At 41.3% G+C, this 14,978-nt stretch overlaps 1 protein-coding gene across 2 annotated transcripts in view; it reads right to left on the bottom strand.

Moving 5' to 3' along the window:
• Positions 1 to 14,978, bottom strand: part of Hmg20a (high mobility group 20A) — a 75,976-nt gene that overhangs the window by 29,122 nt on the left and 31,876 nt on the right. For both annotated transcript variants that reach the window (NM_001108150.1, XM_006243117.5), the window contains exon 2: positions 1,670 to 1,762. In NM_001108150.1, the coding sequence (NP_001101620.1) occupies positions 1,670 to 1,758 (89 nt within the window). In that variant the 5' untranslated portion in view covers positions 1,759 to 1,762. The remainder of the gene's footprint in view (positions 1 to 1,669; positions 1,763 to 14,978) is intronic.

Below are 14,978 nucleotides of genomic sequence, written 5' to 3'. Positions count from 1 at the left end.
CCCGAATGATCTAACCTAGTAAATAGGCAGCCTTTAGAAAAGCCTTGGGGGGCAGCTGCATTTAAGCCAAGAGGTCAAAAGGCAGATATGTTAATGAGCGAGAAATGAATGTGAGGGAAGAGAACAGAATCACATAACATCTGCTTTGGGTACTTTTAAAAGGGCTTTAAGGATTAAAATAATTCTATTTATCTATTAGGGAATATTTCTTCTTTAGTAAATAGCTTCTAAATATCAAGAAACGATAAAAACCTCAAGCCAGGCATAGTGAGTGGCCAGGAGGCAGAGGCAGGCGGATCTGAGTGTGAGACCAGACTGATCCACAGAGTGAGTTCCAGGCCAGCCAGGGATATATGGAGAAACCTCTCAAGCAGAACAGACTTTCGAGGTAGATGTGGCTATTAACCTTTCTCTGAATCCTTTTACAGATCTGCCTAATAAGCCCTCCGAGGTCAGAAGGCAGCAACAGATCACCTAGAACTAACTGGAGTGGTTGTTGAGCTGGGCATGTGGGTGCTGAGGATTGAACCAAGGTTCTCTGGAAGAAGAGCCAGTGTTCTTAATCGCCAAACCATCTTTTCTACTCCAGCTTCTAAACATCTTGAACAAAGGATCATAGTAGAGGGCTAAAGGACCATAGGGGCTTTTGCCAGCCTTATACCGACCGGCCTTGGGGCAAGGCTAGGCCAGGTTCCAGCTTCCTGCCTAGGTTCAAGGCTAGTCCAAGTTCCATTCTCCACCCATAGGAACATTGTTGAGTAGAAAATTCTCAGAATGTACTGACTGTGCTTGCTAGCCAATAGATTTAAAGGTCAATATGCTTAGCCAATAAGTTTGAACTGTAACCTTTTTGAGGTAACCTGTGCCCCTAAAAAAGTATAAAAACTGCTTGTAATAGCCATTCGGGGTTGCCTTCTAGTCACTTGCCTTGAGGGAGTAATTGAAAGTCGACCCCAACGTGCCCCGCATGCAACATGCTTTCGCATGGATCTGCGCCGTGGTGTCTCAGGGGCATCTTGAAGTATCATTGACCAATGGTCAAGCTAGAACCTGGGCTGAAGACATGGCTCAGTGGCTAAGAGTGCTTGAGGATCAGAGTGTGGATCCCACAACTCGTGTAAATGCCTGGAACAGCCCCGTACACACCTGAAGGAAGTGGACCCAGGAAGATCATGGGGGCTTGCTGGCTAACTCATTAAAGAGGAAACAAAAAAAAAAAAAAAGAAAGAAAAAAGACCCCCCAAAAAACAACAAAAACCCCCCAAAAAGCAAAGAGAGAGAGAGAGAGAGAGAGAGAGAGAGAGAGAGAGAGAGAGAGAGAGACTAATGACACTCTACTTCCACCTGTCTACACACATGCACAAACCATACACAAGTCTGGGGGGGTGGGGGGGAACAACCTATCATAGCTTACAGAGAAAATGCATTTGATTTTTAGCGTGTTCTGTGTGACAGGTAATACCTTTGCCAGGCTGTACCAATTTACAGGGACCGGGCTGCAGCCAAAAGCACATTACAAAGCAGTTTACAACAGCTCTCTTTGAAAAGCCCAACAAATGCACCTTCTACCACTTATGGAACAAAACTGCCTCGTTAGCACCTCCAACTTTGTCAGAAGCTGTGTTCTGAAGCCTCTGCGGAGGTTTGGTGTCCCAGAGCAGCTGCTTACCCAGTTACAGCCAGACCGTTACTCTCCTTGGAGCCGTCTTCATCTGCAGAAAGGGGCGGCAGGGTAGAACTGGACATCAAGCTTTCCATCTCCCTGAGAGGAAGAAAGAATCATAAAAAGAAATTAATGGCTTAATTACTTCTGGTTCAAGCTCCACTAATTTAAGGGCCTGCCTTTCTTAGCTTTATTACATCAGCAACAGAATAGAAACTGACCTGAATGTTTGTTTCTCTGACTTGGACACATCAATTTAAACTCTGTGGCTAAAGGGCTTTTAACCATGGTCTTTATCAACTAAGCAGATGAAAAACAAGTTGGGGGCTAAGGAAATGGCTTAGTGGGTAAGTAAGAGTGGCAGTGTGCAAGCATGAGAACCCCAGCTTACTCCTCAGTACTCACATATGAAGCTAGGTATGGCTCCGCGGCATACTTATAAACCCAGTGCTGGGGCAGAGAGGACAGACTGGAGGGATACTGGGAATTACTGGTAGGTCATACTAGCTGAAATGGTGAGCTCCAGGTTCAGTAAGAAGCCCTGTCATGAGGGAATTCACTAGAAATTAATAGACTAGGGCACCTGATGGTCTTCTCTGCATGCATAGGTGTGTATACATGCACATACATGAGAATATACCACATATATATACACCACACACACATACAAATACATGTGAACAAGCCCAGTTTTAATAAGCATGGTATACTTTGGAAAATCTTTTATTCATCCTGTAAAGTGTTCTTTAAGAAAGTAAAGCAACTTTAACTTGCTATTGTTTGCGCATGGCATGTGTAGATGCAGGTGTATGTGTGTGCACACGCAAATGCTATGGTTTATGTGTGGAGGTCAGAGGCTCTCCTTCCACGGGGAGGTCTGTGCAGCAAGCATTTTTACCCACTGCACCATCTCCCCAGGCCTTTAAAAGTATTCATTTCGTGTAGAGACTTTTAGGTGGAGTGACCTGGAAGCGCTGCAACCTTGAGCAAAATATTTAATCAACCACTTTAAGCTAACATGTCCCCATTGTAGACACAGACAGAACTGCTGACTTAACTTACAAGAGAGATTAAGCTGAAAGTGCTTCATACACAGAGAAAGGGCTAAAGCAGCAAGTGTTTGCAGTATTACTATATGCAGTATTATTGTTACAACATCACCAGCTCTTAGTCCCTCATGAATCATGCCTGGATTAAATGGCGACAAACCGAGCCCTTCAAAAGGGAAATAGTGTAAAGGAAGTAGAGGACAGAAGGCATACTGATGTGGTTCTGAGTCAGAGAAACCACACTTCCAGGTCAGAAACGTGCACCACTTCACTGCCATAATCCCTGGCGCCAATAGCATGCACCTGCGCGCATAGCAAACAGCTCAGCTTAATTGAAGAAAACACATAAATCACAGCAACCTGAGGTTATCAGACTGCAAGGATAAAAGGACAAAGTGACAAAGAGAGTAATTTCATTTAGCATATCTCTACAGAGAAGGATTTTTCCCTTTCAAGGTTTACCACCAAGGGCTTCACCCCATACAGCTAAAAGCAGCAGCAGCCAATTCATCACGAAAGTGATATTCACACAAAACATTCAATAGTGACCCCAAACATCAGCCACTTAAGTGGAACTGCAAAGCACTCAAGAGAGAAGGCCGCAATCAGTGGCGAATTGAGAAGGGAACGATGGATTTCACTGAGGGGGCCCTTGGCAGTCCTGGGGCTGCTGGGGAGGGGCCATTAAAGGCAGGCAGAGCAGCCAGAGCGAGCCAGTGTTCATCCTGGGGTGAGGTGGGGGGATTCAGGGGATAGGAAGCAACTGCAGTGATGACGACCCACATTCTCAATGTTCAGTGGAGTGGTTTAACCCTAAAAACTGAAACTGATGCTTTACTTCTAGCTCTTAGTTATTTCACTTCTAAATTTATTATTTAGCAGACCAAGGCCCATAAATAGCTGAGTATGACTAAAAGGCTTCTCTGTACTTATCTCAGGAACTACGGCACATAGAGAGCCTGGAAGGCAGAGGAAGGTGTTCATGCCACATGCAGGAAGGCTTGAGAGCCATTTTCAGTTTCTTCGAGACAAGGTGTTTACAGTGGAACGCCTCTAACAAATACTGTAGAATTCCACTTGCTTTGTAGAGTGATTCCCAACGTAAATGTACTTGGTTACCAACACCAGTGTTAACGTGCATTTAACTTGGTTCCTTCCTCACAAAGACTTAGATAGCACAGTCTAACAGTCACACATCCTCCAGCCTGAAAAGGACTTGGTCAATTTATTTCTAAATTTATTTCTAAAAGTGTCCCTTAGAAGTCACTGGCCTTTCAAGAGCCTCAGAAGCTTTTTGGCATTGCTCCCACATTCTTAAAGGGATATATTATTTGGCAGAGAACAAATTGGTTTTTTTTTTTTTCCTCTCACTATGTCAACATGGCCTTCTTAAGAGTGTTCCCCAGATATCTTGGTCAGTTTTTGAAATGTAGGGAGACAGCTGGATAACACAACCTTAACAACATATAAACAGACCACATAAACAAAGGAAGTCCAGAGAACACATACTCTCTACCCTCCCAACCCCACCCCTGCACTCTCTTAAGTTTGTGTTACTCAACCCATATGGCTTCAGATACATTTTCTCAGTGTTACTGAGCAGTCAGGCCCCTAAGAAATGAGTAATAAAGTGGGTGGAAGATAAAGGGGCCAAGATCAACAAAAGAAGGAAATGAAGAAAAGGCCAGTGAAAACCAGAGGCCTCTAAAGTAGTTCAGAAAGTTGGAAAATATAATGATTCTCAAAAATATGGCTTGGATCCCGTGGGAAGGAAGCTCTCATCTGGTCCATGATGGGGTGATTCAAACTGAATCATGGCTACTAAGCCACTGAATGCCAAAAGTCCTTCAAGTGCATCATCTGGGCCTAATAATGTAGCAGTACAGAGGTCACAGTGAACTTTACAATCCCATGCAAGGCATTTAAGACATTTAATGAATGCTACTCTGGAAGGAGAAAGAAATGTGTATAAAGGCAAAGCAAAATACACAAATTTGCTTTTCTACTGCAGCTTACATAAATATCATGCAAGATACTTCCTGGCAGAGGGACCTACCCAAGTCTTCTGGCTACAGTCCTAAAAAATCCTATTATTTTGAGGCTTATGCTTTGAGTCTGCACCTTAGCTTTGGAAGCCCCCAAATTCTGCACAACACTATTCACTTAGCCAAGAGCTAATTTAAGATATCTAATAACTGATATAAAATTAAAATTTATATCAATCATACTAACTACCCATTCTCTTGAGGAACCAAGTCATAATGGGAACATGGTTTGGGGGTATGTGGAGAGATGGCCCAGTGGATACTTTCCCTACCAAGAGTGAGGTGAAGATCTATGTACGAAGCTGGCAAGATGTGGCAGTTGCTGGTAATCCTAGCACTTGGGAGGTAAGATGGGATTTCTGGAGCAAGATGGTTAAGACAAGCCAAATCAGGAAGATCTGGGTTCAACTGAGACTGTCTCAAGACAAAATATGGAGAGCAAGCCACCTACAGTCAACTTTAGGCTTCTACATGCATGCATACATGTGTGCACTACATATACATGCAAACACACATATATTCAACAAGTAATAACAAGAGGAATGTGGCTTTTGTTAATATAGGGCAACAAAAAAGGAAATTGGGTGACATTTAAAAAATAATCCCTGGACCAGGGAAAAGAATACCACTTGCCAAGCAGCTCTGATGACATGAGTTGAGTCCTAGGACCCACGGTAAAAGAGAGAACCAATCTCTGGGAGTTGTTCTATGATCTCCACCTGCAAGCCATGCAACATGGGCACCTGATGGGCAAAAGTGCCTGTTGGGAGAGTTCTGATGGCCCGAGGTAGATTGCCATAACCCACAGACACTGACCCACTGGTGCTGTGATCCCAGCACTCCTACAGGAAGACCAGAGGTCAGAATAGGAGCCCCTGAAGCTTATTGGAATACACATGCCAGGAGCATGCGGGGGACAGAGACAGAGATTCTAGTCTCACAAGATAGAAGGAGAAAACTTCAAAAGTTGTCTGGTGACCTTTGCATGAGTACTGTGACACATGTATACTCACATCCACACCCTTACCTCTCCTACAAAATAGAAATACAATAAAAAATGAAAAAAAACCCTCAATTATAAATTACCTACAAAGAAAACCACTTTAAATATAAAGATGCATACAATAGAACGGGATAGAGAGCTATCCCTTTTGATAGAACTACCAAAAGGAAGTAGAACTACTCATAATTTCAGATTAAAAACTTTTCCTCTGCAAAAGAAAATATCAAAGGAATGAAAAATAGGTTTCAAATTGGGAGAAATTTTTGTAAAAACCACATTGAATAAGAACAATTTAAAAAGGACCAAAACTTGCAGAATAGAACCTTATCAAAGAAGACAGGCAGATGATATCGGAAGTTCAACATCACGTTACGAAGTAATTGCAGATTAAAACTACTACTATCTACTAGATGGCCACAATCCAAAGTACCGACTATAGTAAGTGCTGGCAGGGACATGGAGCAATGGTAATCCCCACTGTTGACGGGAATGCAAAATGATAAATCCTGTGGAAGAAATTTAAGTCTCTTCTAAGAGTAAGTGTACTCTTATCTTTGGTATTTGATTAATTGAGTTAAAAACTATGTCCATATAAAACCTGCTAGACATGGGTATTTATAGTAGTTTTATTCATATCTGCCAAGCCTGGATATAATAAACATGTCTTTCAGTTGGTAAATAAAGTGTGTTATAACCAGATATAGCATGTTATTCAATAATACAAAGAATGGGCTGGCAAGCCATGGCAAGGCACAGAAGAAATAATACATATTACTAAGTAAAAGACAGTATGAAAAGGCTACATTCAGTAATATTGCATGAGTCTATTAATTTGATATCCCATGGAGTAAAAATAGTTGCCAGGATTTGGTGTGGGGAACAATGAATGTGGACTGAAACTCTCCTGTAGGGTAATTCAGTGAGGGACAGATATTATCATATGTCTGTCAAAACCCACTGCATGTATACCAGCAAGAGTAAACCTTGATGTGAATTATAGTGGTGTGCCAATTTTGTGCTGGCTACAACAGCTGTGCCATTCTGGCCAGGATGCTGACAGTGGGGTCAGCTGTGGGTTGTGGGAATGGTGAGCACACAGAATTCTCCTTGCTTCATTTATTCCTGTGGGCCTAAAGCTGCTTAAAAAAGTTCATTCATTTAAAAATTACTGCATTAGCTATTTAGCAATATCTAATTAGATGTATAATTTACATTTTTGGGGGCACATAACCAGGTAGGCATAAACACAACTGACTTTGCTATGCCTATACATTTAAGCGGAGGAAGTGGAAGTACAAAGGCTTACTACAGCATCATCTACTAGCTGTGAATATTTAGCTGAGAACACTCAGTAGGCTGTAGGCATTAATTAGTATGTTTTACAGCGAGGGTAAGAACACTGCTAATCCTACTTGGCAGTTAAATGAGACTGAGTAAAGACTCTCGCTGCAGCCTTTTAAATGGGACAAGAGAAGAGATGAAGACAGGTTATCTGGGAGGGCTGAAGCAGGGGAGGCAATCCGTATACAAATTCCTGAAATAATGCTCAGAAAGCTGAGCATCTTCAGCCTTGGACCTCAGTCATTCGTGTAGGAGCCTGAGTGAAAGAGAAATAAGAACAGACAAAGAGTGAGATGGCCCAACTAGGTGGTGGGCATGAGGCTAAGCCCAGCACTTGAGAGGCTGTGGCAAAAGGACAACTGAGGACAAACCAAACCAAACCCAACCAACCAACAAAACGTATGGGGACTGGAAACCCAGTGGTTAGAGCACTTGTTGTGCAGAGGACCCAGGTTCAATTCCTGGCACTCACAATTTATAATTCCATATTTATAACTCCAGTGCCAGAGGATCTGATGCCCCTTTTCAGCCTCTGTGGGCACCAGGCACACACACGTGGTGAACAGACATAGATTCAGGCAAAACACTCATAAACATTAAAACAACAGCACTCCAGAGATAGGTGTGGTGGCCATGGTTTCACACACGGGATTTGGAAGGTGGGAGCTGTAGGATGAATAGTTCCAGGCCAACTCCAGCTATATAGTAAGTCTGAGGCTAGCCTGACCTACACAGTGAGATCTTGTCTCAAAAAATTCAAAAAATAAAGCAGAGAGATGGACATAAGGCAGTATTTGGCTAGAGGCTGGGTAGAGCAGGTAGTGTACAGGGTTTTTTATTTCTAGGGTTTCAGCTCAGGCTCCTGTGACCATTACTGATTTAAAAAATTCTAAGACTGAGATAGCAGAAAACCAAATCCTTCATTTATTCATCCATTCAGCAAACATCTGCTGTCTACCTATCACGTTAGGCTTTTCTATACACTGGGGATATGATAAGACGCTCACAACAGGCAAAAACCCCAATACTTTTGGAGCTCACAGTATACTGGGGCAGACATCAAAACTACTGAGTAAATGAATGATGCTAAATAGTGAGGTTTAGGGCTCAAGGGGAGGGAGTATTTTACATGTAGAGGCTAAGCTTCAGTGCGGTTTCCTTTGGGGGAAACGGTGTATACGTATGTGAAGGAAGAGCAGGCCGAGCAGATGGACACCGAGTGGGAATGCCTGGTATGGCTGAAGGAGGTGGCAATTGGGCAGACAGATCCAGAGGCAAAAGCAGTAGTTTGAGAGCTAACCACAGCACTAAGCTTTGAAGGTTACATTAAGGGTTTGGCTTATGTCCTAGAAAGGAAGCTACTAAAAGTAAATAAGGCATGAGATCTAATATTTTTATGGGGCTGTGGGCAGGCAGAGAGGGAAATGGGTAGAGACCATGTAGGAGGCTTCGGCAAGGAACCAGAAAGGTAATAGAGGCTTAGAAGGAACTAGTAGTAAAGGTAGGTGTGAAGTAGTTGATTTATGTACTGAAGGAGGAGCCAGGCTTGACGTTCAAAACAAACCAAATACAATTAGGAATAAATCTACAAACTGTTCCCTGTACATAGATTAATGCCAGTCCATTGATCTGATTCATAATAAAAGGTAGGCTGCACTGAAAATATACTATTGTAATTGTTTTGAAAGCAGATAGGTATCCTGCTACAGGAGAAATGATCGAGCTGCCATACATTTTCAACAATAAGCCCCTGTTCCTTCTTTTCACCATGGAATCAAGATTGTATTTGCTGTCAATGGTGGGCAGCTGTGTTTTATGGCATTTTATGGTATGCTATCTTTCTTGAGCTAGACATGTTCTTCAAAATCAAGAAAGAAAAAGAAGAGGCCAGAGTTAGAAACAAACATAAAGTTGCCATCTTGTTTAGTATGTTTATGAAGTAACAGTTTTGCCAATAAGAATCAAATAATTAAAAGAAATCCTACAGTCAGTTTCTTTCTAGACAGGTGAATTCTGGGACATGGGCATGCATCCCCCTTGGTGGAACGCTATTAAGACACACATGTACTGAAGGGAAAAAGTCCTCACAAAAGTAAAGAAGCAGTATTTGTTTCAGTGATAACAGGAAAAATAAAATCACCACTTTCTTCTGCCAAAGCAAAACTTGTCATTTTACAACAGGGTATTGTCTTGGAGTTTACGGTCCATTTGTTTGGCTGTTTTATGGTGTCCGTTGGTCTCAAACTGCAATTCCTACACAGCCTACCTAAGCACTGCTTTTATTAGCAGTAAAAGAGGAAGTTTACTGGAAGAAACAAGGAATGCCCAAGATCAACTCAGACCAATATAACTCAATAAAATTTGGCTTCACTTCCTCAGTGTGGAGCACCTTTCTAATTTCCTGGTATACTATAGCAGTAAGAAGGTGGTGTGAGGGCCTGGGATGTAGCTCAGCTGCTACAGTGCTTGGTTAGCACGTGAGGAGTCCTGGTACTGAATTAACCCACATAAACTGACCATGCTGGTACATGAGGATAACCTCAGCATTTGGGAGGTGGAGGCAGATTAGAAATTCAAGGGCACTCTTGACTTCACACACTGTGAGTTCAAGGCCAGCCAAAGTTAAAAGAAACACGATCTCAAAACAAAAAATTAAGCTGGATAGTTGTAGTGCACACCTTTAACCCCAGCACACAAATTTGAATTGTGAGTTCCAGCCTACTCTGGTGAGCGAGTTCCAGGACATGCAGAGCTACACAGTGAGACCCTGTCTCCAAACAAAAACAAAACATATAAAAAACAAAACAAAACAAAACACAAAAGGAAGATAGAAAAGGGAATGTTGGGATAACTATATTCCCTATAGGATATCATGTGATATTCTCTCTCTGATATATACACACATCCCTACCTACCTCTCTCTGCCTCCTTTCTCTCTCTTTGGTAGGGGTGGGGAATAAACCCAGGGCTTCAGCAATGCTTGGCAAATTCTCTGTTTAATATTGAGCCACATCTAACTAAACATTTATGACATTTTAAAAGAACAAAATTTTTAATTATGTAAAGAACAAAAATAAAAACATTTTATTTGGTGAAGGTATGTGTATTTTGCACTCTCTTCTTGATAACTATTTTTCATATTTATTTGTATTTTATGTGCATATTTATATGTGTGAGACCTGCTTGTATATGTGTACCAGGTGTGTGCAGTGTCAGCAGAAGGCATTGGGGCTCCTAGAAGTGGAGTTTCAGATGTTTGAGCGGTCAGGTGGTTGCTGGGAATCAAACCTAGAACCTCTAGAAGAGCAGCCAGTGCTTTAACCTGAGTCATTTTTCCAGCCTCTCTTCTTGGTGGTCCTTAGGAAGGTTTATCAGGATCAGGGAATTTAAAATTAGCATGGTAGCACACATCTGTGATTCCAGCATTTAGGAAGCAGAGGCAGGAGAATGACTGACATAGGGAGTTTGAATGATCAAGAGGGAACATAATGAGATCTCTAAAACGCTTTAAACACTGTTGTAGTTTATTCTATGTCACTATGTTTGGCATTATGGTTGGGTTGGGAATATATCCTACCATGACAAGTTCATGTGCTGAAGAACTAACTGGTTTGCAGCTGCTACTAGTGGGAGAGGGTGGGGATGTTCAAGGGGAGGACATACTCTGGGAAGGCATCTTTTTTCTTTTTTGTTTTCTGACCCTTTCCTTCTCTTCCTGGTCTTCATTCTTGTCTTCCTTCCCTTTTTCTTTCCTCCTAGCTGCTCTCAGGTGAGAGTTTTGCTTTACTCCATTCTCCACAATTAAACCTAGCTTATCTCAGCCCCACGGAACTAAAGCGATCCTGGCTTGATCTTCCAAAACCACAAACTGCCCTCCCCCCAAAAAGGTTCTACTGTACACTGATTTTCTCAGTATTTGGTCAATAGAAGACTAATATACACTGCAGAATGACAGAAGTAAATAAAATAAAAATAACAACAACAATCTCATGTCTTTTCATAGTTATACTTCATAATTTGGAGACAGGCAAATAGCTAAAAACTATGTGGAAAGGTGGCAATGGCCACTATATGTAAATATCTACTTTAGCATAACAGATATACAGAGATGTAGATGAATTCAGTGCTAAGGTAAACAGCCGAGGCGACCTTTAATCATCACAGTGCACTAACTGATGCACTGGACAACAGCTGAACTAACTGACATACAACAGTTAGCCTGGAGCACTTAGCTATTGAGAAATGCAGTTAATGCTAAGGCAGGGAGCATCAAAACAGTATGCTTCAAGGCTAGGGACTTAGGAAGGTAACACACAAGAAAGCAGAAGCAGCACAGGGCCCAGCCAAACATTAGCGGAGGTTCTAGGGCAAAGGTGCTGGCAGGTGCAGGGAGCACACCTTCTCTCGGTAATCTTACCCAGCTCACTTCTGTAGCTGTGGGAAGATGTTTCTTTTAAAGGCAGGGAATTCTTAATCTTTACTCTTTCAAAAGCCAGTGCGGGGATTGGATACAGCTCAGTTGATAGTGACTGTCCAGTCTGTACAACCCAACTGGTTCAATCTCCAGCACTCCACAAACAGGGAAGGGGGCCTATGCCTGTCATCCCAGCACTTGGGAAGTAGCTGCAAAATGAGCAGAAGTTCAAGATCATTCTTGGCTGCATAGTGAGCTTGAGAACAGTCTGGGATACAGGAAACCCTGCCCCGACACCCCCGACAATGACAATAACACAACAACAGCAACAAAACCAACAACCTAAAAACATTGTAGAGGACACTGGGTGATTCAGATTTCCTCTGCCAAAAGAGAAACAAGAAACTTATCAACAAGGAGGCAAAAGTACTGTCTTCACTACCACTACCACTACAATGAAAAGGTTCAAGAACAAACAGGCAAACAAACAGATGAATGAAGTACCCTCAATTATTTTTATTGTATTTTGCTTCTAAATTCTAAAGAAGACAAGTTACTAAATAGCCACGAAACTCAGGTCTGATGTATTGAAAGCCCTCAGAGACCAGTTTCTGAGGATACTTGTTTGCCTGTCCTGAGTCTCACTTTTCACAGATGGAACCTTTTTGGTTTATAATCTATGGATTTTAGGTGAAAAAGATAAAAACCACATTAATTGTAACAAAAGAATAACAAGACTAACTTGATTACTTCAAGATAATGCATATTTTCTGGGTTTACTAAAATTTGATAGGACATATAATTTTGGAACTGTCTATTACTGGAGTTCAGTGGGCAGCAGACTGGTTTGTACAGCTTTTCTTCTAAACACATCCACTTGCTGTGTTAGCACGTGCTTTTGTCATGAACTGAAATCTGCTGTGGTACCACAGAGAGGCTGTACAGGTTCTTGTACAATGGGCTCTTTTTGCCTCAAGAGAAGGCTGTGAGAACGAAGTAAAATATTTCATATGCTCTGCAAACAAGAATGCAAAAGCTACTTTTTAACTCTTACAAGAGTCTTCAATGAAATATGTATGAGGAAGTATATAAAGATAGGTAAGAAAAAAAGACCGAAACAAACACCTAAATGTTCCAAACAAGTTAAATTAGAAGGTGGCAGATTTATGAATAATTAATTTTCAGACTTTAATGTTCCAATTTCCAGAAACACTGTTGTTATTTTAATGAAAGTGGAAAATCAAATATGGTGGTTCATGCCTTCAATCCTTGCACACTGGAGGCTGAGTGACGGCTGTACCTGGGCCATAGGATGGAACTGCAAGACTGACTGTACCACAGTGCCATCCCAAGTCAAGATTCATTCATTCTATCTATCTATCTATCTATCTATCTATCTATCTATCTATCTATCTATCTATCTAATAGACACACATATATATAAGGGTAGATCTAGATACATATGTATTTATTGAGACTGAGTCACACCTAATGCTCCACTATGATCTTGAACTTCTGAGCCTCTTGCTTTCACCTACCTAGTAAAAATGTACTGAAATTATCCAGAATAAAAAAATTCATGGCATTTGACCAAAACACACATAGGAAATTCTCAAACAATGAAAAAGAGATAAAACTGCACACACACACACACACACACACACACACACACACACACACACACACACACAGAGTATATAATAGTAGTACATTTAATCTAGTGAATGTGATGGCCTCATGCCACAGTCCATCAGGTGGTGTGGCTCACTGGCAGTCTCCTCAGGGAGAAATGTAGAGCACACTATATACAGCCTTAGGAAATACCAAAAGTCAAAATATGGAGTTTTAAAAAAAATCAATTAATTATAAAAAACCAGGCCATGACAATGAGCTTGGCATTTGCTTAAAATGTTTGGTTTTGAAAATCACAATATAAATGCACAATAATATTTCACATTATAAGTATGTACCACCATGACCAGTTAATTGTGTCGGGGTTTAGAGCCAACGTTTCATGCATGCTAGGCAAACACATATTAGTTTTTTTTTAAGTTAAAATTTAACTTCATATTCAACATGAAAACACATTTAAAAATATGAACATAGGAAGCAGAGGTAGGAAGGTTTAAAGTTTCAGATCGCCTCAAGCTACATAGCAAGTTCCTGCTTCACCAAATCAAACCAAACCACATCATCACAAGTACATACAACCAAAATTCTTCCTTTAACAATTTATTGGGCTGGAAGATGACTCAGAAGTCAGGAGCACAAATGCCTTTCCAGAGAACTTGAGTTCTCTTCCCATCTCCTAAGCCAGGAAGACCACAGCTACCGTTAACTCCAGCTCTAGGGAATCTGATGCTTCCTTCTGGCACCCAAAGGCACATGCACATACAGGCACATGCACATACCTACACACATACACGTACATAAAAATCCCCCAAATTTATTACTATTATTGTGTGTGCATGTATGTATATAGGTTCGAGTGTCCCGGTACATGTGTGGAGATCAGAAGATAACTCTGTGGGGATGCTTTTTTCCACCTATTTGTGGGCCCTGGGACTGAAGTCAAGTTGTGAGGTTTGAGGATCATGCATCTTTACATGCTGAACCACCTCTATGACCCCTAAAATTCCCTTTAGCTAGGAAATGGTTATTGCCAAAGAAGTCTTAGTGATAGACACCTAGGCTGTCTTTCAGCCATCCCTCTTGAACTGCCAACAGAGCAGAGAGAAGTAGAAATGTCTAGCAGGGAAAGTATGAGCTTTGTTTATAAAACTCATGTTTCAATTACTCAATTAAAAAATAAATTAAATTTTATACTCACTTTGAAAAGGTTTGCATTCTGTTTTATAAAAACTAATGCTTTATGTTATAGGAGGTCAAGAAACAGGTGAAGTTCATCTCAGTGGATAACTAACCAATTTAGAAGGGGAGGGAATATTGTGATTTTTTATTCCTTCTCCATCATCTAGCAACAGAAGAAGACATTTCTCTTATTGATTAGAAATCTATGATTGAGACTCCCCCCAAAAAATTCATGAAAATATACTGAAATCATTATATAAAAGCCCATGTAATTGTGGAAAACAGACAATGGCAAGAAGTTTTCACATTTTCTAAAAAACTTAATTTTGAAAATTTTAATACAGCTGACCTTGATAAACACACATTCACAGTCCAGTGGCAGGAAATGTAATAATAGGGCCCGAGGGATGGCTCCAGGTTTATGACATATAGCTGAACAAGGGGGCAGGGAGCTCATCTTGTAAGGAGCAGGCTTCAGGCTATAAATCGGAGGTAGGGAGAATGCTATGGTGGATACTTTCTGCAACACTATCAACAGTGGTGCATGACCAGGAGAAGGCTTTGCCATCCCTTTGAGCTTTCTCTTGAGGGGTTGAGGGGTGGCTGGTTTTGCCATCATCCCCTAGATGAGGCTCTGGTCTTTGACAGGGCT

This window comes from Rattus norvegicus, chromosome 8 (genome assembly GCF_036323735.1).
Source record: "Rattus norvegicus strain BN/NHsdMcwi chromosome 8, GRCr8, whole genome shotgun sequence".
Classification (NCBI taxonomy): domain Eukaryota; kingdom Metazoa; phylum Chordata; class Mammalia; order Rodentia; family Muridae; genus Rattus; species Rattus norvegicus.
Note: the sequence above shows the minus strand (reverse complement) of the source record. Positions and strands in the feature narration are given on the sequence as shown.